The 23,944-nt window shown below is 36.8% G+C and overlaps 1 protein-coding gene across 5 annotated transcripts in view; it reads left to right on the top strand.

The window, feature by feature from the left end:
- The window catches only part of PARG (poly(ADP-ribose) glycohydrolase), a 136,082-nt gene that overhangs the window by 73,304 nt on the left and 38,834 nt on the right, over window positions 1-23,944 (top strand). For all 5 annotated transcript variants that reach the window (XM_007962557.3, XM_007962553.3, XM_007962558.3 and 2 more), the window contains 4 exons: window positions 7,519-7,598; window positions 11,859-11,919; window positions 15,552-15,627; window positions 19,666-19,813. In XM_007962557.3, the coding sequence (XP_007960748.3) occupies window positions 7,519-7,598; window positions 11,859-11,919; window positions 15,552-15,627; window positions 19,666-19,813 (365 nt within the window). The remainder of the gene's footprint in view (window positions 1-7,518; window positions 7,599-11,858; window positions 11,920-15,551; window positions 15,628-19,665; window positions 19,814-23,944) is intronic.

The raw sequence follows: 23,944 nt of genomic DNA on the forward strand, positions 1-23,944 counted from the left end.
TAAAATATTGATGATAATTTGTTATTATATATGATTATTCTCCACTATCAACACTAAGGAAGGGGCAGCAAAGAATGAAAAATAATGTTATCTAAGAAAATTTCTTTAAAATCCTAGTGTTAGCAAACAGTATAGTATTTATATATATATATATAAAATATCCTCCTTGGTTACATAAATATTAGTTGCAAGGGGCATGTTTTTAATCTATTTTTCAAGTTTGTACAGTAGCTAAGTTTTAGATACTGGTATTTAGTCAGTGTTTAGTTCAGATGTACATGAGCAACTGCAATATTCCCCACAGTATATTGAGTGCCTTGAGGTTACAGAGAAAGGAGAAGCCAGTTTCTGAGTTCTTACTGTTACATAATATTATCTCATTTTCAAACCTCACGTCACAGATGCCCTTCTCTTTTCCACATGACTTTTATTCCTCCTTCAATACTCAGTTCACGTATCAGTTTTTCTGGTGTCTCAGATTCTGCTAGGATAGGTTTGCTACTCTAGGTTCCTATGCTAACCTCTGTGTACCTCTGGAGAGGTGCACAGCACCATGACATTTTATTAAAGAAAGATATAATTTAGTAAAGGAAACTTTCCTTAAGGAAGTTACTTTTCTTGCTGTTGTTGTTTTGAGACTGGATCTCATTATGTTGCCCAGGCTGATCTCAAATTCCTGGGCTCAAGAGATCCTCCCACCTCAGTCTTCAAAGTAACTTGGACTACAGGTGCATGTCACCATGCCCAGTGCAACTTTTGAATTAAGTACAAAAGGGTGAATAAGAGTTTTGCCAAGGAGAAGGAGAGATGGTTGCATTCTAGGCAGGGGGAAGAGTACGTGCAAAGGCACTGTCGCAAGAAGGACCTGACATGCCCAGAGACTGAGAGAAGACAGTGTGGTTGCAGCACAGAGAGTGAGAAGGAGCATGGAGATGGGAGAGGCTGCAGAAGTAGGTGGAGGCTAGACCATGCTGTGTCTCACTAGGCCATCTGAAAACAATGAGAAGTCATTGGAGGATTAGATATGGGGGTAGAGGGAGACTAGCACACGTGTTCAAATTTACATTTTCAAAAGTTTATTTTGGCTGTAATGTGGGAATCAAGCAGAGAGGGGCCAGAGTAACTGAGTTAACCCAATTGGAGAGGCTATTGCAATGCACCAGGGTAGAGGGTGGTAGCTGGGATAGTGTAGGGGAGGGGACAGAGGTGTGGAGACATTTGAAGGGGTAGCCAGAGTGATGGTGATGGACAAGGTTGGTTTATGGGTGGAGAGAGGCATCCAGGGTACTTCTTAGGTTTGTACAACCAGATGTGCACCCTTACTGTCCCCTACTTTTCCTACTGTACCACCTAGACTACTTCATAATTGCTTATTTAATCATTTCAGTGAGGCAGAGATCTTAACTGTCCTCTTTGTTATTTTCACAAAATCTCATGCATTGTGGGCCTTCAATAAATGCTTGTTGAATGAATGAAAATAAATTTTACAGATGAGATATTTGAGAATTAAGTGACTTGTTTTGAGTAACGGAGCTGGTTAGTGGCAGAGTGCTAAGACTATAATTTAGACACTTTGTTCTCAGTCTGTTGTCTTTTACTTTTCAGACTATATCTTAGTCTTAGGAATTACAAGATGTTTTATTTTTAAGCCACATATAATCAAACATAGCTTCTACCTCTGATTTTGTTAGTAATTGGGGTAGAATTGAGAGAAAACACAGAGCATTGGAATCCGCAATTGCAAGTATATAAAGAACCTGTTTCAGAGGCATGAGCCACCATGCCCAGCCCAGGTATTACTTTTATGTGCAGAAGAAAAAAGAGTCAGGGGAAGAACAAGTCAGTTGTCAGAAATCAAGCTGAACACAAAGTTAAAAAGAGTGTACAATCTTTGTAATTTGATTTTGAGGGTGGAATTTCATGGATTTTTTGAGGCTTTTCCAAAAGAGCTAGTGTGGATAGCTTCTTTCCAATTACACCTCCATAGACACATTGTCGTTGTGTCTACTTTACCCTGTTTTACTTACTTAGCATATAGCATTTTATTTCTTATGGAAGAAATAGAATCCACAGAGTCCTGTGGGGAGGCCACAATGCTGACAGCTGTCTTTTCTCAACAGTAAAGACCCACCGGTGCTTGATGGCTGACAAGCAGAGGTCAAGATGTCTTGGGAAGGCTTGGCTTTGGTGACTTCCAATTTCCTGTCACCAATTACCAGAATTTACATATATATATAATGTATGTCTCATATATATAAAATACATATATATGAGATGGAGTCTAGCTCTGTCGCCCAGGCTGGAGTGCAGTGGTGCGATCTCGGCTCACTGCAAGCTCCGCCTCCCGGGTTTATGCCATTCTCCTGCCTCAGCCCCCTGAGTATCTGGGTCTATAGGTGCCCGCCACCACACCCGGCTAATTTTTTGTATTTTTAGTAGAGACGGGATTTCACCGTGTTAGCCAGGATGGCCTCAATCTCCTGACCTTGTGATCAGCCCGCCTTGGCCTCCCAAAGTGCTGGGATTACAGGCATGAACCACTGCACTGGGCCAATTTTAATACATATTTTAATTTTAAAAGACCTTTGCTTTTCAGCCAAACTTCTGAGTGGGGAAGTCTGGGGCTTCTTGGCGATGGCAGATTTATCTTTTTCATTGTACATGGTCATTTATCCTAAGAATCAAGGTGGGGCCATTTTTTTAAATGAAGGGAATATTAATTAGAACAATGCAACTACTTTATGTAAATGAATGTTGTTTTTTTTTGTTTTGTTTTGTTTTGTTTTGTTTTGCCTGGGCACTATGTAATGCCTTATTTTAGCTCAAGTACCTTAGCTTTCTCTGCGTTATCTGAAATTCATTTACTTGTCACATTAACCATGTGAATTAGATATTGATTAGGAATTGTTGTTACTCTCTTTTTTAAAATGAGATGGAAGTTTAGAGAGGGAGGTCACTTCACCAGGTTAACACAGTAACTGGTAGACTTGGTATTCAAACGCAGGATATAGTCTCCTTTGAGAATCTGTGTCCCTTAACCATTCTGCTACACAGTTTCCCTTTGAATGAACTGAATTAATCTTACCTCATGGCTAGTCAAAAATTAGAACTATTTTTAGAAATAACTATTGATCTAAATGAATTAAAGCCATTTGTAAGTCCAGAGTGACCGTGACGAATTTAAGCTTGCAGCAGATAGCATTCTCACCAAATAAGACTTTAAGTAGTTCCATTGAAGATTTGAAGTCAGGCATATTCTTGTCTTCCTAGGTGATGGATGTTCTTTTGGATACCAGAACACGGAAAATGAATTAAGGCAGGTAACCCAGTGTTAGTCTCCACAATGTTATAGAGAATCCTAAGCAGCCAGAATGTCTGCACTTGCCTTTCACTGTGAGATGGTGTGTGTTTTAATGAGCCTAAGCTAGCAAATAATAGGAACAACGATTGTACATCTCCATTGATGCTGTCTTTTCATGACTTGCTTTGATTCTGTCTATGGAATTTTCTAGGTAGGGAAACCTCTCTACAATAAGGTTCAGGGAGAGTAAATGAATTGTTAGCACAACTGGAACTTGATCACTGTCTTCTACTCAAACTCAGTGTTCTTTTATTATATCTCAATGCTTGTCATGAGCAAAATGCTCTGAGTGCTCCAGAAATGCCAAACAACCGAAAGTCCCCCCACTTTCATGTAGCTTTTGAAAGATCCAGTACTTAATCTGATGAGCCATTTGTTAAGCTGATTATGTAGCATTTTATTGTGTTATTTCCTTTTATGCATAGTTTCTACTTACGATTATAGTTTCTAGCTGTGGGGAGTTGTGTGTGTGAGAGTGTATTTAATCTCAAAAGAGGTATGGCTAGCTAGTTGAATAAGAAAAATGGTAAGAGTATGTGTTGGGAGGCTGACGTCAATAAATTGAATAAGTCTTCCCTTTTTTATTTATTGCTGTGTTCTTTCAGCCTGCTTAGTTATATTAAATACCGCTGACCTTTTTCCCTGCTTGCCTTTCAGGTCCTAAACATTCATATAAAGGCTTCCAATATGATTAGCATTGATGCTTCTGAGTTTGCATGGAAACTAGATGGTCAGAGATAAATTGTGGGTCTCAGCAGTGGTCAGCCCAGGAGGTTTTTACATCTGCCTCTTCCCTGGATTGAAAATGCTGCTGGGGCCATATGGCAGAGTGCCTCACAGAAGAGCCAGGAATGACTTTCTGGCTGGGTTCCGGATTATCACTTGCTCGTATTTTAAAATGGAGGTTGTAGTGCTTTGGGCTTGATTTACTGTATACTAATGGGATTATTACTTAACTTGAAATGGCATAGTGGGTTGTGGCAGGGGTGGGGATGGATATACCTAGAATAAAATTCCAGTAATGTTATCAGTATTCCATTCAGGGAAAAATTTTATTCAACTGTGTTTCTCCTTAATAAGTATGCAAAGAAAAACACCAGCTAATAAGTATCTGACCTTTGACTGACTTCTGTCTTTGAAAATACAAACAGTTTTGTTTAGAACAAAGTAAGGTTTCCTGACTGGCTTTTTCTGTTTGATTTCTTTAATAATCTATCATTATCTTTCAATTAAATGCCCAAATGTCTTCCCTACATGCGGAGGAGTTATTATGGCCTGGTTTGTGTGCACACTGCTGACCTAAAATGTGCCTTCAAATATACATACCCAGGACTTGAAAAATCTAGACTAAAAAAGAAAGGTGTTGGGAAGTTTAATTAAAAAGGGGGAGTGGGGGCGGGGAATGATGCTTAGTGATTATGAGGTCTCACTTTTTCTGAGCCTGTTTGTATGTGTCTTTCTCTCTGTGTGTCTGTCTCTCGTGCCCTCTGTCTCTAACCCCATTTCTATCAGCCTTTCTCTTCTGTCTTCCCTGTCCCATCTTTCTTCTCACCCTTCACCCCTTTCTTGGGCTCCAGCCTCAGTCCTTTTGTTTTCCTCCTCACCCCCAAAAGCTGTCTCTCAGATTGTTTATCACTCCTGGGATGACTTTCATTCGTGCTGTTTGCCTGTCTATTTATGTTATTTTTACTTGCTTCCCTATCAGGATAATTCATTTTATTTGAGTGGCTGTGCATATAACTTTAAGATTTCACAACAGCCAAGTCTGAGAATTGTCACAAGAATTTTAAACCTACTTCATCTCCTCTGATTTTATCTCCACTTCTTACCCCTGCAGCCATCACCACACTTCCCGCACTTCCCCCTGCTCTATCAGGAAGATGGTAAAGCATATTTGGTTACACAGTGATTTGAAGTTAGGACTGGAGCAGTGAATAAACAGAGTACATTGAGATTCTGCTTGATTTGTACCTTTAAGATTTGGACCTGCAAAATAAACCATGGTGTTCATTTGTAGTGGTTGATAATAACAGCCATAAAATCTTCCAGGAAAGTCTGTGTTGCCAGAATAATAAATCTGCAGTCTCACGAGGCTCCTAAAGTTAATAATTTGTCATTATGGTTGTGAAGTATGTGACCTTTTATGTGATTTTATACACAGATGACCACATATGGAAGCTAGGGACACTTTTTCTATGTTTTGGAGAATTATTTCTTAAGAGCAACAGCCATTTTCTCCTCACTATGCAATAGTTCTATTGAAGTACTTTTTATCCTTTAATTGAATTGTATAGTACATCAGTTCATCTCTAGGAAAAGGTGGTGGCTACTTTTACATTCATACTGCTTTCCTGTACTACATAGTGAGCCTAGAAAGAGATTTTGCAGTGGAGCCTAAGGTATTAATTTAGTAAATCGTATTTATTGATGTAGGATGTTTAATTAAACTGCCATGTGGCTTCATTTTGACTTAAATAAACTCTGTTCTAGAAGAAGCCGCTGAAACCTGCACCCTCAAAGAGTCTTTCTTTCAGCTGGATTATGAGAGTATGTGTATTAAATATTTTAGAAAGATATGTTTTTTTAAATAAGTAAAAATTATCACACAGGCTGTCTTAAACTATTTTTAAAGAGATATATGATTTTAGATTTGGTTAAAATACTAGCCTACATTAGTAGTCTTTTTAGGAAGTAAATATTCATATAAATTGTTTTTCCAGAAATTGGCCCTGGATACAGATTTCAGATCATTGAAAACAGAACCATTTGAAATCTGCATTTCCTTTCCTTTTCCTAATTTATTTCAGTCGCTCAATAGGATTTTCTCATGGAATTAACTTTTCCCTCTCAGCGTAGTTACGTAAGCTTGCTCTTGTAATCAAGAAAAACAATGACCCATTTCAGCACTTATTAACGTGGACTTTACTTGAAGGGTTTCTGGTTTTAAAGTCAGAGCACATGACTAGAGGCAGATGAAGAGTACCTCATCGTTTATAGCCACTGAATCTCTATAATTTGTAAATGCCTTTGGAAAGCTAGATCTGGTGCTCAAAAGCATGCTTTTGTGTTAGAAATCTTTTAGTGAATACTTACTCAGGTCATAATGCTTTTAAAGCCCTGCTTTTCTTTCCTCAGAATAAATTGAATTATATGTTACCAATAACAATGCCATGTCGTTTCAAAGAAAACTGAATTAAGTAATCCAAGTCTGGGTTGCTGAAAACTAGATGACACAGGGTAGGCACTGTTTTAGTTACCATGCAAAGGATCTCTATTAGTGAGCTTGGGCTGCCATAATAAAATACCATAGAACTGAGTGGCTTAAACAACAGAAATTTATTTTCTCATGGTTCTGGAGGCTAGAAGCTGCAGATCAAGGTGCTGCTGCTTCAGTTCCTGATGAGGGCTTTCTTCCTGGCTTATAGGTTGGCTGGCATCTTGTCCTCACATGGCAGAGGGAGAGTACTCTCCTTCTCTTCTTAAAATGACACCAGTTCTATCAGATTAGAGTCCCACCCCTATGACCTCATTTAACCATTACTACCCCCTCACAGGCCCTATCTCCAAATTTAGCTACATTAGGGATTAAGGATTCGACATATAAATTTTGAGAGGGCACAGACATTCAGTGCATAAAAGAATCTAGTTGTTTAATTAACAAGGATTATTGAGCCCTGATACCTTGTTATACCTGCCTGTGTCCCTTCCCCCATTCCCCTCCACTCTCCTTTCCTCACAAACACTCAGATAAGGATTTTTTTCAGCTACTGTTTTTGTTATTTATCAAACTACCTAGTAACATTATGAATTGTAAATGTTATTAGCCTTTGAGAAAGTAGCTGTGCACTGACTGACCCTAATTGACTGGGATGGCTAGATGGTGCCTTCTCCATGGTGGAAGGTAGGTTGGAGAAATGTGGTTGGTAGCAAATGCCATCTGATTTGAACAGCTTTGAGGAAGCCTGGTTCTACTTGGTTTCAGTTCTCTCCAGAGGGTATTTGAATCTAAACCAGTTTTCCAGTTCTTATCATTACAGAATTATCTTCTGGAAGAATTATTTCTTTTTATTACTTGGTAGCAATATGGATGTAGTTCTGTGAATCATGAAGGCATTTTAACTCATCTTCCACTCTCTTTTATTTTTTATCTCTTTTAGGTTGTTTGAGGGACGTTCATCAAGGAAACCAGAGAAACTTAAAACGCTCTTCTGCTACTTTAGAAGAGTCACAGAGAAAAGTAAATTCCTTTCATTCTTACTGTAATTTTTCTTGCTGATGGGAACAGTTCAAGTCAAGTGACATGTGAGGAACATTTTGTGTTTAACATAAACCTTCTTGTCCCAACCACATTGAAACAGTAGTAATGATTCGACATTATAACCTAGATTTTATGCTTATGTTGTGTATGAGCATAAATGTGTGCTGTAAATGTAGGGGGCGGGGTTTACATACTCTGAAATCAGACCCATATTCTCTGAAATCTGTAATATACGTCAAAAGATTTTCATGAATAAAAACCAGAGAAAGTATATTGACCAGGAAATAAATTTTGGATGCTCTTTATTTAAAGAAGTATTCACTAGTTTATTTGCATAAGTCAACTAACGCATTGCTTTTCTAACCATTCCTCTCTTTTGTGCCCCCCTAAGCCCTTTGTGGAGTTCTTATAAAACTGTTTTGTACTGAGTTTTGTATCTCCATCTTCCTCTATTGAACCTTAACATTCTTGCTTCCCCAGAACCTGATAGCAGCTGAGACAATATTAGTAAATGTCCAACAAATACTAGTAATGACCAGTGATAATAGATTGGTATTGCCACTCTTATCTCAGAAGCTGAATGACCATAGTCAAGTTTCTTTACACCTCTAAGCTTCAGTTTTATCATCTATGAAATAATATAATAATGGCCATTACCTTATAGGGTAGTTATAGATATTAAACAAGAGGATACATGCTTAATAAATGTAAGCTATTATTAATGGGTAGCCTTTCCTACAAGTGGATGTAAACCAGAACACCTCAAAAGTTTCTTTGTGCTAAGTAGGTGAGGTCAACCTGGTCAAGTGAAATGGCTTTTTTTCAGTTCTGGGTTGTAGGATTGTCTTAAAACATGTCTTTGAATCATTTTAAGGTCATTTTTCTCATATCCTTTTACTCTTGCATTCAGTGTACTTGGCATTTTCGCCCTTGAATGTGTTGCTATTGGACATTGTTAAATTTTTAGAATGAAATCAATTATCAGGATTTTGATATTTAAGGGAAAATTATATGCTACTTTGATATGGGATTATTTATCTCATAGCTTATTGAATTTCAGGTTTGTGCCCTGTACTGAATGAAATATTAAAATGCAGAATTATTTGGACCTATGAGATACAAAATCAAATTAGAATTTGTAATGATTTGTTAAAAAGATGACTATTTAAGGCCAGACATGATGGCTCATGCCTGTAATCCCAGCACTTTGGGAGGCTGAGGTGGGTGGATCATGAGCTCAGGAGTTCCAGACCAGCCTGGCTAACATGGTGAAACCCCGTCTCTACTAAAAATACAAAAAATCAGCCGGGCGTGGTGGCCGGCGCCTGTAGTCCAAGCTACTTGGGAGACTGAAGCAGGAGAATGGCGTGAACCCGGGAGGCGGAGCTTGCAGTGAGCCAAGATCACGCCACTGTACTCCAGCCTGGGCTACAGAGCAAGACTCCGTCTCAAAAAAAAAAAAAAAAAAAATACAAAAATTAGCCGGGCACAGTGGTGGGAGCCTGTAATCCCAGCTACTCGGGAGGTTGAGGCACAAGAATCACTTGAACCCTGGAGGTGGAGGTTGCAGTGAGCTGAGATTGTGCCCCTGCACTTTAGCCTGGGCGACAGAGCAAGACTCTGTCTCAAAAAAAAAAAAGATGACTACTTTTTTTTGGCTATTCTAGGCCTAATTCGAATTATTACTATTGGTTTTGTTTTGTTTTGTTTTCACAGTACTTTGAGTTGCTGTTTTAAGTAGAATTATTATAACTAAGTAGTACAGAGTTTACTTTTTTGTCCTGGGAGTCAAATCATACATGTCTTCTCTAAAAACCAACTTGGCTTTCTAAATTTTAGGATTTCAGATACTTTGAGGAAAAAGCTAAAAGTCTGTTTTTTCAACTAGAAATGTATATGCCATTATAAGTATTGGGAATTTGAAGAAATAAATTATAACTAGACATTTTATTTCCTGACTTTTTCACTACACATGGTAATTAAGCTCTTTGTAGAAATGCAGTACAACATTGCTCTTGGTCTTCAGTATGTAAAGCTAACGGTTTAAGGAGGAAATACTAAAGAGAATAAAAGAGGTTGCAATATAATGAGTCGTGTAGAAGTTCTGGAGCCTACTCAGTAGACTTCAGAAACTTATTTAAGATACCATATTTCATCGAGTCTAAGATGTCATAGATTATTTTTAAAAAGTGCTATTACGTTATATACCTCTAAGAAGGAAAAAACCACTCCGGACAGGGAGTTTAGTAGGAGACCTGACCCACGAGGCTGGTACACCTAAGAATAAATGAGAAATTAATTTGTCATCCAGAAAAGGGACCATAAAGAAACATGCAAGTCTCAACCTTGACTCTAAATAGAGAAAGGGAAAAAAAAACATTTCTCTGAGAATTTGAACCACAAGCCCTAAGCTTTGGGTGTGCAGCCTCACCACCAGTGTGGTCCACAAAGGCCTGCCACAAAGGATTAATTCGGATGATATCAGGCTAATAGTGCTCCCAGATGACAGCAGAAGCAGATGTACATATTCTCTGGGAAAATTCACCTCTAGACCTATGGTAAGATACCTCCTAAAAGATGTATTCCAGTTTCGGAAACATAATATGTGAAAAAACATGCCTTTTAGAATTGATAAAAATAGAATTCCATCAGGACCAACTTTTCAGTGTTGTTAAACATTTGTATTTTATATTTGATGAAGATATTGAGACTGAAATATTGTAAAGAGCATTCCAAATTAAATTATTTTCTATATTGTTTTAAATAAAGTATCTTAAAGATCAGGTTTTTGAAAATTTACGACCTGTAGGTAGTATATATTGTGACTTTATTATTATTATGGGAAGTATTTGATTAACCAAAGTATCCTATTCTGAGATGAAAGTTGCCTTGTTATGAAAGAAAGCTAACAGACGTGCTCTCAGGGCATTTTTGTTAATCTAAGAAACCATGTTCTTCTGCCTTTTCTTGCTTTGCCAGCAGTGTTTATGAATTTCTCTTAGCATCTCCTGGTATATTTGAAGGACATTTGATGTTCTTACTTCTCTGCTAAGTTGCCGAATGACAAGAGAGATGTTTTCTATTATATTCATGGAATTGGTTCTCTAGTGTTTGAGTTGTTTGACCACTTACTTGTGAGTTTTAAATATGTTACCCATTTATCCTAAGATTAGATATCTAAAGAATGTAAGACCCATGTTAAGAAAAAATTTTGTTTTCTACTGCAACTGCTCCATATGGTTTTTGAGTGGTTCCTGCTTTTGACTGAGAACAAGGAAATGTGGAATTGTGCATAGGAATGGAATGATGGCGAGGCTTTCACTGGGCTAGACACCGCCATCACTAATAGTTCCTGACATCTCTCTCTTTCCTTAAGAGCTTTTTTTCTATTCAAGAAAACAGAAATGGCATGGCCTTTTTAGTTTGTTCTTTGATTTGAATCAGACAAATTACTTCTGGCCAGCTGATTTATTTGTTTCTTTTGCTACTAGCTTTTTTTAAAAAAGTAAATCTGACTAGAAAAGGATCTCATCCTCTAAAATTATTGACTGCATTAATAGTATTTCATCTTAATCCTCCCAAATTTATTGCTTCTTGAAAAATATGTCATCTTTGTTCTGTAAACTCTTAGAACCAGTAATTTCTCCTCTGGCTAAAACTGCGACTAACAAGTACAGTGATTGCCCACTGTCTAAGCCCGGGACTTAGCTGTACTAACTCCAGAGGATGTGCAAATGATTTCCTTTTTAAATCTGTGGCATTTATTTCACTTTGCCATAAAGTATATAAATGTGTATTTATTCACCAGTCTTTGAATGTAGGGTTAAGTCCTTCGTTTATAAAGGAGTCTACAACTTTCAATTCAATTTTGTCTTTATTGCGTAAGCTGTACCAGTTATAGATCCTTTTTTTCAGTGCTTTAAAAAAAAAAAAAGTGTATTCAACTTCAAAAACTTTACCAGAAAGTACCAACACTCAAATCCTACTGTTGTGCTGTTGTTTGTATAGTTTTGTTTAGTGAAGTCTTATTATTTTATAGGAGTTTCCCTGTAAGGTTAATATTATTTTCAATCGATACTCTGTTATTTTCCAATACTAGACTTTGTATTTCCTGATTAGTTTTATAGCCAATGTTGGACCTGTTCTTTTACTGAGTGTGTGTGTGTGTGTGTGTGTGTGTATAATCTTTTCAAAATTGAAACTTATTTTGGGTATGTTTTTCTTTTATTGCTTCTGTAGAACCTACTGGGTTGGTGACATTTACAAGACAGAGTCTTGAAGATTTTCCAGAATGGGAAAGGTAATAATAATAATAAAAATAATCCTGGACCCCTAGAATTAGGAGGACTCTTTCACCATGAGAGGATTCTATTTTATAGCACCTGGAGAGATGGTTTTCCAACCTCTAATTATCCTAGTGCCAGGGAATTTCTTCTCATAAATGATCCAATAATAGCTCTCATTTTTGAAAAGGTTATGCCTTTTAAATCAAAGTCTATAACCCTTTGATTTCTACCATTTTGTCTTGGTTTTGTTTTCTGAAAGAAAGTCCTGTTTAGAATTGAGGAGTGTTGTATGTGAAGACACTAATAAAAGGAACACCAATATTTAAATGTTTCTCCTTACCCTTTTTTTGGTTAGTATTTGAACTTTATGGCTTTTTCTGGAGGACAAGATGGAGAAAAGTCTTTTTATTATTTACATTTTAGTAAGCAGTAACTGTTTAGAGTTTGTCTAAGTGGCAAGAATTTTGAAGTTTGGCTGCCCTTGTGTACTACTGGTAGATTTTGTGGAAGTTGGTATTTTCTGTTTGTTTCTTATTTATCAGAAAATATTGAGGAGATAGCAGCCAATCTGAGCTAATTCAGATTTGTAAGGTCCTTAGTGTCCTGAAATAGTTACAGTACACTTAAAGAAGGGTCCTGAAATAGTTAACTATTTCTTAATCTAAAGCAAGTCCCCTAATACACTTAAAGAAGTGTGGATTAACTTTTTTAATATGTTTGAGGACATGATGAAGCGTATTAAACATATTTAACCAATGCCTCTCGTTTTCACTTTCTAATAATTTTCTAATAATTTTATGATAGTGTGTAATTGTTTTGTTTGAAATTAGTGATGAATGGAAATCACTTTTAAAAAGTTAACTTGAGAAGTCATATCTGCTTAGGTGGCTTTCCTGTATTGTTTTCATCCATCAAGTGAAAGTGAAAGATAAAGTGAAGTGAAAGATAAAGAAATTGACTTCAGAAGACTTGTGTGTGTGGTTTAGATGATTATTAATAGAGGGAAGTAGATAAAAGGTTAAGCAACCTGAAGAGAGAAAAAAAATGAGCCTGGAAAAGATAAGAACATGTACAGCATTTTGGCATCATGGCATGTTAGATCTGAAAGGAACCCCAGCCACCTACTAAAACTCTTGATCAGCTCTGTAATACCTGCAATGGACGGAGACTGGATAGCTTCAGTGATGGGAAATCCGCTGTTTCACATCAGTTTGTTCCAATGGTGGCTGCTTGTGTTATCATCTCATGCTTTCATTCACTAAAAATGTTTTCTACATTCATTCTCCACCATTCCTGGTTCTTCCTTCTGGAGCTACATAAATACATCTGAATTTGTAGTTTTAGCATCTGACCCTTCTTTTCATGTATCTTAATGACTTCTTGACCTACTTCCCTCTCTAACAGTGCACATAATTTCATACTAAATTGATTCGTTTCTTCTATTTCACATGTAATACGTATTCTAAACCCTTTATCTCTGCTCTTAACATACTCCCATTCATTGGGCCCTCTTAAAATATGGTGCCTGGAATTAAAAGTACCATTCTGCTGTGCATCTCTATGGTGCAGAGAATTATTTTTCTTCACTCTTCTATTAATCTCTAATAGGAATGCAGATGTTTTATTCCTGTTACTTTGGTGTAGATTTTACAGATCAATCTGAGGGCTTATTTTTAAGTCATCCAGATTCTCTACTGTGCATCTGATATTCATTTGGCGCTAATGTGAAAGAACACCCATTTGTATACCACCATGTGGGAGAGAAGGGACAGGTCAAAATGCAGAGACTGGCAAGGCTGCTTTGTCAGTGAGACACAGTAACTTTGCCTCTAAGTGAGACCGAGATTGTCCCCTTAGTTTTGATAGGCAGAATTTAACTTATTTTTGTTTCATTGATCTCTTTTTTGTTTTAGCTGCTTCATAAGTGAGTTGGAGAATGTAATTGAAGTCAGTCTCCCAGACTCCACAGAACCAGAAACATGCATTCACTTAAAGAGGGAGAATGAAGAAAAGTTGAGGATTGTTGGTGTTCCCAAGAGTAAGGGGCTAAATAGGTGCCAGGAGTTGGAACTGAATTCCAAGTTTCTGGCATGTTATAGTTAACCGTTTGATTATCAACAAATACTTTAGCCAGGCTTAATCACAGGGAGCCAGAATCATCTATGCCTTTGACTCCTGGGGCAGGAGTTTAGAGGATGACCTATTGGGAAGTTAGAAAATGCTTCAAAACAAAACAAAACCAAGAAAAAGTTTCTAGCAATTTCATAATTTTATTAAGAGCTATACTATAAAGTTTCTAGTTTCAGTCATGGAGAATAATTGACAACAGATGGAATTCCTGTTCTGAAGTCCTGACTTGACAGCCCAGAGATTTTAGTAGTATGCTCACAGGGAGGGTCTTCCTCTGAATAAAATGGCTAGGAAAGTAGGACCAAAAAAAGGAAGTTAAAAAATGAAGTTAAACTTATGATACTGTTTTCTACAAGAGACCAGGAAAGTAATTTCTCTAAAAGTGTGGCATACTGATTCAGAGCCTGGACCATTGAGTGAGTCTACATAGTTTCACATCTCTGCTGCTTTGTTTACTAGTCTTGATTAGCTTACTTAGATGTTCTGTGCTTTGTTTCCCCATCTATAAAAGGAGTTAGTAATAGGGTTGTTGAGAGGATTAAATGAGTTAATACAAATAAAGCTCTTAGACAGAACCTGTGCAGAATTACCTTCTGAGTTAAAGCTATCAGCCTGTTGGTCTGGAGTTTTGCCAGAAATATATTTAAACTCATTGAGACCAGGAAGGAATCAAGCAATTCTGAGTACTTTTCCAGCTAACCTCCTAGACTATTTTCTAAAAATATAATCATCTCCTCCCTCCCAAAAAAGATTATTGGCACTCTTACGTGAGTTAGAACTTTGGATCTCCTCTGTTTCATTCATAATAATTTATATTTTTTATTCAGTAAGTGATCAGGGGAAAAATATTTAATAAGGAAAATAATGTTAACAAATGCTATTAATACAATGAAATTTGTTGTTAATCTAACGTTAAGTCAAGTAAATATCTCAGTGACCATGGTTGAAAGGGAAAGAAAATAATTATGCCTTCTGAATTACAGATGCTAGGTTTATCTGTTAACCTTATTAATAGAAAAATACCATTGTTCAGAATTTCTGTGGCATGTATTTTCATCAAGACACACACACACACACACACACACACACACACAGTTATCAAACAGTGAAAACAGAAAATAGAAGCCATATGAGAATCATTATGATTTATTGCCAAATTTTTTCTACATTTTTCCTCAGATTGCCAACCCTGGCCATAACAAAATTTCATAGATCTTAATTTTTTAAATATTTTGCAATGTTTTTCAACTGTTTTAAAGAATAAAAACTTTCATACTATTTAGAGGAAAAGCAGGTTTCAAACAATATGTTATCTCATTTTAATTTAAGTGTGTATATTTACATGTTTGAATAAGGAGGATCAGTACCAAGAATGTTAACAGTAGGCATCTGTTTCTGACTTCTGAGATTTGGGGTGGTTTCAGTTTTTGAATAGTTACCTATATTTTCACATTTGTCCACAGTGAAGCACTTGTCATTAAAATAATAAGTAAGGGAATGTCTTTTCACATTGTAGATGTGAAAAACCCTTGACACGATTGCATGTCACTTACGAAGGTACCATAGAAGAAAATGGCCGAGGCATGCTACAGGTAGGTGAATCTCAGTAGTGTCTGTGTATGATTGGGACTTTTTCTTCTCAGACTTCTGACAGCAAAAGAAATTTGAAAAGCTGTTTATTTGTCTCCTAAACTGATTTAATGCAAAGAAGCATGATAGCAGAATGAAGGAAAAACACCAAACAGATCACTTTGACAGCCTTGGTAATGTTGTTATTTACCAGTGTATACTCTGTTTCTTACATGTGCTTCTCTCAAAAGCCTTTGACAGAAAGTCCCAAGATCTGGACAGCATCAGCCTCTTGGTTCAGACATTGATTGTAGGTTGACAGTGGAGGAAATTCCCAGGGTATAGTCTTGACAGACTGTCACCAAGCATTTTTATTCTTTTTCCTTAAAGGCTCTTCTTGCTGTGCCCTACTTGATGACCAGATTGAGATGTCTTTCAGCCACCAACAGCTTTGTTTAGGTTGAAGGGGCAGACATCTAAAACTGATTTGATAAGAAAGGCCTCTCTCTCATATGTAACAGTTTCATACACGTGAGCTAGCTATGCTTGCTATGTCTTTTCCCTGTTAAAAGCAGGTAATTCTGTCCACCCCTCAATCTTTGTTTATAATCTGTTACTACTTTTACCTTTAAAAAGTATTTTTGGAGAAGGGGGTTAACAAAAACTCCATGTTTAAAATATAGTAATATCTAACCTAACCTTTTGATTTATAGTGCTGCTTTAAAATTCACTAATCAGAGACAAAATGTTAGTGTTTTGTGTTCTTATCCCATTTATAAGAGCATTGTAAACTGAGTTTTCTTTGAAAGAAGCTTGTATACCATCTCATTTATATTGATAATAGTTTATTTTTCTTCCTAGATTCTTATTTGGTGCTTATATTGGTTCAGAATCTAAAGAAAGCGGTTGCCTGAAAATGGACTGATTTGTTTGAATAACTTAATGCTTACTATAAAATTTGTGTCTAGTTATTATTTAAATGAAACAGGTTCTTTTTTTAAATAGCCTTTTATTTGGACATATTTGTAATTAAAATCTTCAAAGAAACAAGCTACGTTTTATTCTAAATCACCTTCTCCCAAGTGGTTATTTGAGCTTATAAATACTTAGGATAGCTGAATTAATATTTTTCCTGTGCTTACTTTGGAAAAACAAAAACAAAAACAAAACATATTTAAATTTGTATTTACTCCTATACCTTTTTTCTGTTTTAAAACTAATCTTAAAATATGCTTAAATATTGGTTTGAATTAATATCACTTTTTCCCCCACATTCCCCTCTTGATAAAGTTCTTTCCATCTTTAAAGTCTTAGATAAACTGAGAGATTCTTAATACACATGAACTAAACAAAAGTTATGGCTGGTTAGCACCACAGGAATGCTGACCTTTCATTACAATACAATTCAACAAGGAATTATTTGACAACAGTTAAGGTTGAGATCCTCACCACTTCCTTGGAATATACTGTAGATGAAATGTGAGACCTCGATAGATTAAAAGAATACCGTAAGGGCTTCTTGCTATTAATTGTTCTCCCTACCCATGCCATGTCTCCCCAGGAGATCGGGGAATATTGTATTGCAATGCGACACAGCTCCTTGTGTAGCATATAAATTACATTATGCTGAATGGCAGCAACAACAAAACCACTCTGAGGAGCATTGTCATTCCTGTCTTTTCATCAAGTTGTAATTCAGAAGCTGAGTAATCTGAACGAGTAGCTTTAAAGTGACTTGGAAAATAACTGGCTAAAAATAAAGATGCACTCACACTCTTGTTTTCATGTACTGGAACAGGTTTCTCAACTGTTGTAGAGGGTCTTTATTGTTAAGAACTTTTTTAAGTGTAAAACTTTGGTTTTCTAAAAGACTTCGGCTTTTAGAGGCATACTGAGTTTAGTGTTTTTATTTCTGTGCACACCTTTCAAGTTACAAATGTTGGCCTTTTATTCAAAGCATAAACAATAGCATACACATTGAATGTATTTCATGATCATTATCAAGTAGTACATAAGTTGGATAGAGCTTATCTTTTTATTTTTGTTATGTACCTTATTCCAGTAAAAATTAAGTTAGACCAATCTTAAACCTCGTCTGTTTCAAATTCGTAGTCACAATATCATTACACTTCTAGGCACTCAGCCAGTCTCTTAGTTCTCAAGTACAGCCCATTTTATTTCTTTACTGAGTTTCTTCTCTTTCCTTTACCATTTTCCTGTTTGAGGCCCTAGTAGTGATTGTATAAACTATTCAGTACTCACCTAACCAGCCTTTTTACTTTTAGTTTTACACTTTTCCATTTATTCTTTAAACTCTAGCCTGAGTTATCTTCCTAAAACATAGGTCCAGGTGTTTCTTGAATCTTTCCCAGAACCTTCAGAGGGAAGTTGAATAAAAATTCCCTAGACCTCAGACGACCTTATCACCAACTATAAGCCTCCAACTACTCTACAATGCAGGCAAGCATGAGGAATCTGTTTACCATTCTCCTCATATGGTGATTTACATTTGGTTTTTTTTGCCCTGTGTCCTTGTGCAGCTATGCCCTCAGCCTGCACATCAGCTGCCACGTCCTCTTGTAAAACTTTCCTAGCTTCCTCCCATGCCCCAATTTTAGTTAATTGTATTTTTAGGAAGTATCAAATACATAGTAACAAGCTCTTTAATAATCATCTTCTCATTCTGCTTATGCTCATTCTGACTGCTATCTAAATTGCAAATGCCGTGAGGCCAGGAACCATACATATCTTATTCATCTTTGTATCCAGTGATTCCCAGCACAATACTCAGTAAATATTTGTTGAATTGGACAGTTTAAGCCATGAATCACCCAGTGCCCATAGACCTCATATGTAATAGGTAACTAATTCTAATCAGCAGACTGGTTTCACCAAAATTATTTTCCTATATAAGCTAAAAAGTTACTCTGGTTTTTTAGCATTGGTTTTAGTACTCCAGAATACAAATCCAAATATGCGATTCTCTCTGGTAACTCATTTGAAGTTACTCAGTGGTATGTTTTAGTATTTTCTAAGTTATTCTATGGTAAAAAGAAGACTTCTATTAATTTCTGTCTTTTCACATATAAAATAGTTTGAAAGCATATAAGCCTCATGGTATTTAGTCAATTCTATTTTACTTGTGTGTATGACTGTGTATATACACAAGTTGTGTGTGTGTGTAATCTAACTCCTAAGATAGTCTCACTAAGGGAAAGATGGTTGCTATTTCTTACATACTGCCTCATGAGGCTGGCATAGTGCTGGACGCACAGGACAAACGGAAATAATGCCAGCAAATTGAGTTCGCTTCTCTGGAGGATTGTGTATCTCTTCTTTATTAGTAGGAGTTTGGGGATTCCATCATACTACTACACATGAAGCATAAAAATTTCCAACCTAATTGGAAATATTAATTTAATTGAATCTTTGTTGCTATACTGGGATTTTTTTTCTTCCTTTTTTCCTTAGTTATATTTTTAAAAATAGTTTGTAATGTTCATGTAGTTTGGGGTTTGGCGTTGAATTTAGAAGGAAAAAAATTCGATCTCTTTATTCTTACAATAAGGTTGGAAAAGGTTACCCAAAAAGTTGATTACTAAACTTTTTCAATTCTTTAGAGCAAGTGTTTGGTTACCATATTACATAAGAAAAGTTTAATTACATTGAAGTTACGTGAAATACATAAAGGGAAATTGACTAGTGAATGGGGGAGAATGACTTTGAAACCTTCCCAGATAAAGACCTCCCTTGATTTGTAGCTCCTGAGACACAAATAGGTTTATAAACAAGAATCTGTATAATACATAATGTTTTGCCTAAAGGCTCCATTTTCCAGATTCCTTCTGTGGTTCTGGGATCCAGAGAAATGTGCAGAGGTGTTGACTGCAGTGAGATGGAAAGAGTTTAAGCAACCATAATCTACCCTTCCTGGGAAGGTTACTTATTTGGGAATTGATTTTCATGGGAGAGAAAAAGATGAGAGCTTAGAGACTGTGTGCTTCCCTTCTTGATCATAGGTATTTTTGACCACTATTTAACATGCCACATTTTCCCTACAGGTGGATTTTGCAAATCGTTTTGTTGGAGGTGGTGTAACCAGTGCAGGACTTGTGCAAGAAGAAATCCGCTTTTTAATCAATCCTGAGTTGATTGTTTCACGGCTCTTCACTGAGGTGCTGGATCACAATGAATGTCTAATTATCACAGGTTAGTTTTGGGAAGCCTGGATAATGGGATAGTCTTCCCCATCTGTGAATATCTGTCATGAAGACTAGAGACTACCCAGTAGAGCTTTTCTCTTCCATGGGCATTAGTCCCAATATTTTTATCATTAATTTATACTTAGTTTTTGAAATTATTACAGCCTTATTTTCCTAATCTTAAGTAAGACATCTTATCTTTACCTTTTCTTTCCTGGCATCTTTATCTGAGGAACAGAGATAAAAAACTATTCAGTTGCCCCCCAGTTTGAAATTTTATGACATAATAATGCTCTTCAGAAGAATATAGTGATATACTTCTAGTATGTATTCTATTGTAATTCTTCCATTTGAGAGTGATTTGTTTCTATTAAAAATAATTTTCAAGTGGTTTCTTGTACTTTAGTGTGAAGACAATTGTGTAAATATAAGAAGCACAGGAACAGTATTTAGATAAATCAGTAACCTTTTGTTTACCCTATTTTGAATCGTAAAAGAAAAAGTTCAATTATCATGGCTAGGCGTCATGGCTTATGCCTGTAATCCTAGCGCTTTGGGAGGCCGAGGCAGAAGGATCATCTGAGGTCAGGAGTTCAAGGCCAGCCTGGCCAACATGACGAAACCCCGTCTCTACTAAAATTACAAAAACTATCCAGGCATGGTGGCAGCCGCCTGTAATCCCAGCTACTCGGGGCTGAGGCAGGAGAATTACTTGAACCTGGGAGGTGGAGGTTGCAGTGAGCTGAGATCACGCCACTGTACTCCAGCCAGGGCAACAGAGCAAGACTCCATCTAAAAAAAAAAAAAAGTCTGATTATCTTGGTGTTTCTTCTTGATTTCTTTACGTTAATATGGGAGGAGAAGGGGGGAAATTTAGTCAAATATATGCTTTAGATCTGTTATAGAGATTTAATTTTTTTTGTTTCTTCAGACTGAGATATCACTATGTAACAGTATTTTGTTGTGAATAAGCTATCAATAAAAATTACCTCATATCTCTTAAGAAACTCTTAATCAGGCACCATATGTAAGTTGAGTCTTTTATCCAAGTACGTAAAAGAATATTCCCACATAAGTGCCATTAATGCACCATCAGTTGCTGGTACTGTTTTTTTTTCCTGCACATGTGGATTTTTTTATTTCCACTTAGAATCTGTTACTGCTTGGAGATGAGTGTAGGGGTCTAAACACTCACCTGGGTTGTAGAATTTAGTTTGTTATTCCCAAAGATTATAATAGGAGAAAAAACATCCCCATGAGTTATATAAAATGTGTACCCAACCACATTGCCTCCAAAGACATACATGACAAAACTTACTCCAAAGTCTAATCTTGAAGCCACACTGTGCCTCAGATAGATTTGTAGACCACCTTCAGAAGAGTATATTTTCTTTCTTATGTTTTGCTTTTAAGATTCTCTTTCACTTTCAACGATTTGAATATGGTGTGTCTACATGTGGATCTCTTTGACTTTAGCCTACTTAAAGTTTTTTGAACCTCTTGAATGTTTAGATTAATGTTTGTTATATTTGGTAAATGTTGGGCCATTATTTCTTCAAATATTTGTTCTTCCCCTTTCCTCATCTTCTGAAACTCCCAAATTATGTGTCTATTGATTCACTTGATGTTCCACGGGTCTTAGAAGCTCTGTTTATTTTTCTTCATTCTTTATTATTCTTGTTCCTCAGACTCAATCTCAATCGACCTGTCTTCAAGTTCACTGATTGTTTTTTCTGCTTGCTCTAAACTGCTTTCAATCTCACTGGTGAATTTTTTATTTCAGTTATTGTGCTTTTCAATTACAAATTTCTGTTTATTTTTTATAATTCATATCCCTTTATTCTCTATTTGAGACATATCGTTCTTTTACTTTAGTTCTTTAGACATAGTTTTCTTTAGTTGTTTGAGTATATTTTAAATAGCTAATGTAAATTCTTTGTCTACTAAGTCCAACATAGGTCTCCCCAGGGGCAGTTACTAATGACTGCTTTTTTTTCTGAGTATGGGTCATACTTTCTCATTTCTTTCCATGTCTCCTAATTTTCGTTTAAGACTGGACATTTAAAATAATGTAGTGTGACCCTGGAAATCAGATTTTCTCTTTTCATCACAGTTCATCTTTCTTGCTGTTTTTTTTCAATGACTTTTCTAAACTAATAAGTCTCTCAGTCTTTGTTGAAGGGATGTATGTGCAGGTGCAGCCTACCTTCAACACTACACCAAGCAGTTGATGCCTCTGCCTTAGCCTTCACTTCCTGTCAAGGTCAGGCAGAGGAGAGAGCTGAGGGCTTTCTCTGGTTTTTCCTGAGCATTCATATGGCCATGAGCACACATGAGCCCTCTAGATTCCTTCTTGTTTTAATATATTAGAACTTTTCAGAGCCCGTTGTGGACATCTCATTCTTCAGCTTTTCCTTTGAAGCTTTTGGTTAGCCTATTGTTTGCCCCAGCTTTTAGCCACCACCTCAGGAAGTCTTAGTGTTAAGCAATGCCTGTAATTGTTTTCATCAAACCCTCACAAGAATTAGGCTTTTCCTACTGGGCAAGCTCCAAGTCCTGTAAAGTAAAGACAGCCTTCTGAGCGGGGCCCTCCAGGGGACCACCAGACAGGTCAAATAATGATAGTTCTCTGAGAATTGGGCTTTGAAGGAGCTTTCTTTTGCCCCCTCTGATGGCTGCTGATTTTCACTGTGATTCAGGAATGTTAGTTTTTAAGGCCGAGATGGAGCTTGGGAGAGTGGGATGGGAATAAGGCAAATGAAACACTGCAAAGTTTACTGTTTTTACCAAGATTCAGCTGGTTTTTCTTGAATAAACACTCCCTGGATTGCTGCAAGCCTTTGGCTACTTTTCAGTTGATTCTCACAGTGCTCCTCACAGTGTTCCCATTGCTTTCATGGAGGAGAGAGTTTTCAGAGGTTTTTACTGCACCATTTTTGACTGATGTCTTTTTATCTTTTATAAGCACCTGATGATAAAAGAGCTTTCAATGAATTAATCTACATCATTTAGACATCCTGTGTAAATTTTTATCCCCGTGATTCTGCTGTTTTGGTGAAATAAAGCAAAAAAAAAAAAAAATTGTAAATTGTCTGACTTTATGTAGGAAATTAAGATTGGAACCTCTGCAAAGGAATTTTTTTCCTAGATAGAGCCTCAGTCAGCCATTTGAAGTTAGTGACTTGGAGTACTGCATCCAGAATTCTGAGATTATGATCCAAATTAAACTAAAATGGAAAGATAAACTCCTTTCATACTCAACACTTCCTCAACTCACATTTTGGCCATCTGTCTGCATTTGTTAGTTATCATGGATACACATGGGAAGTTATAGTTGGGCAAGGTACTAAGGGAGATGAGATTGCAAGGAATTACAGAACAAAAAAACTGGCATAAATCTATTGTTGGGCAACCAACACTTTGGCTGTTGCTCTCATACTATTGTAGGGAAGCTCTGCAGGTTTGGAATGTAACTGTCTTCATCATTTACATACATCAAATAATACTTTAAAAGATTACTATTCCGGCTGGGTGCAGTAGCTCACGCCTGTAATCCCAGACTTTGGGAGGCCGAGGCGGGTGGATCATGAGGTCATGAGATCGAGACCATCCTGGCTAACACAGTGAAACCCTGTCTCTACTAAAAATACAAAAAAATTAGCCAGGCCTGGTGGCGGGTGCCTGTAGTCCCAGCTACTCCGGAGGCTGAGGCAGGAGAATGGCGTGAACCCGGAAGGTGGAGCTTGCAGTGGATCACACCACTGTGCTCCAGCCTGGGCAACAGAGCAAGACTCCGTCTCAAAAAAAAAAAATTTTTTTTGTTTTTAACTGTTAAGGTAGATTTGGACTGAAGACTAGAACAAAATATCCCATCAGTTTTTAAGGTGAATTTACGTTCTTGAAACAAAAAACTTGATAAAATGCATTTAAACTTAAAACTAACTTGTTTCATTTGTTTAATTTCTCTAGAAAGTAGTAAGAACTGGGCCAGGCAAGGTGGCCGACACCTGTAATCCCAGCACTTTGGGAGGCCGAGGCTGAGGGAGATCACGAGGTCAGGAGATTGAGACCATGCTGGCTAACATGGTGAAACCCCATCTCTACTAAAAATACAAAAAATTAGCCTGGCATGGTAGCA

This window comes from Chlorocebus sabaeus, chromosome 9, assembly GCF_047675955.1.
Source record: "Chlorocebus sabaeus isolate Y175 chromosome 9, mChlSab1.0.hap1, whole genome shotgun sequence".
Taxonomy (NCBI): Eukaryota; Metazoa; Chordata; class Mammalia; order Primates; family Cercopithecidae; genus Chlorocebus; species Chlorocebus sabaeus.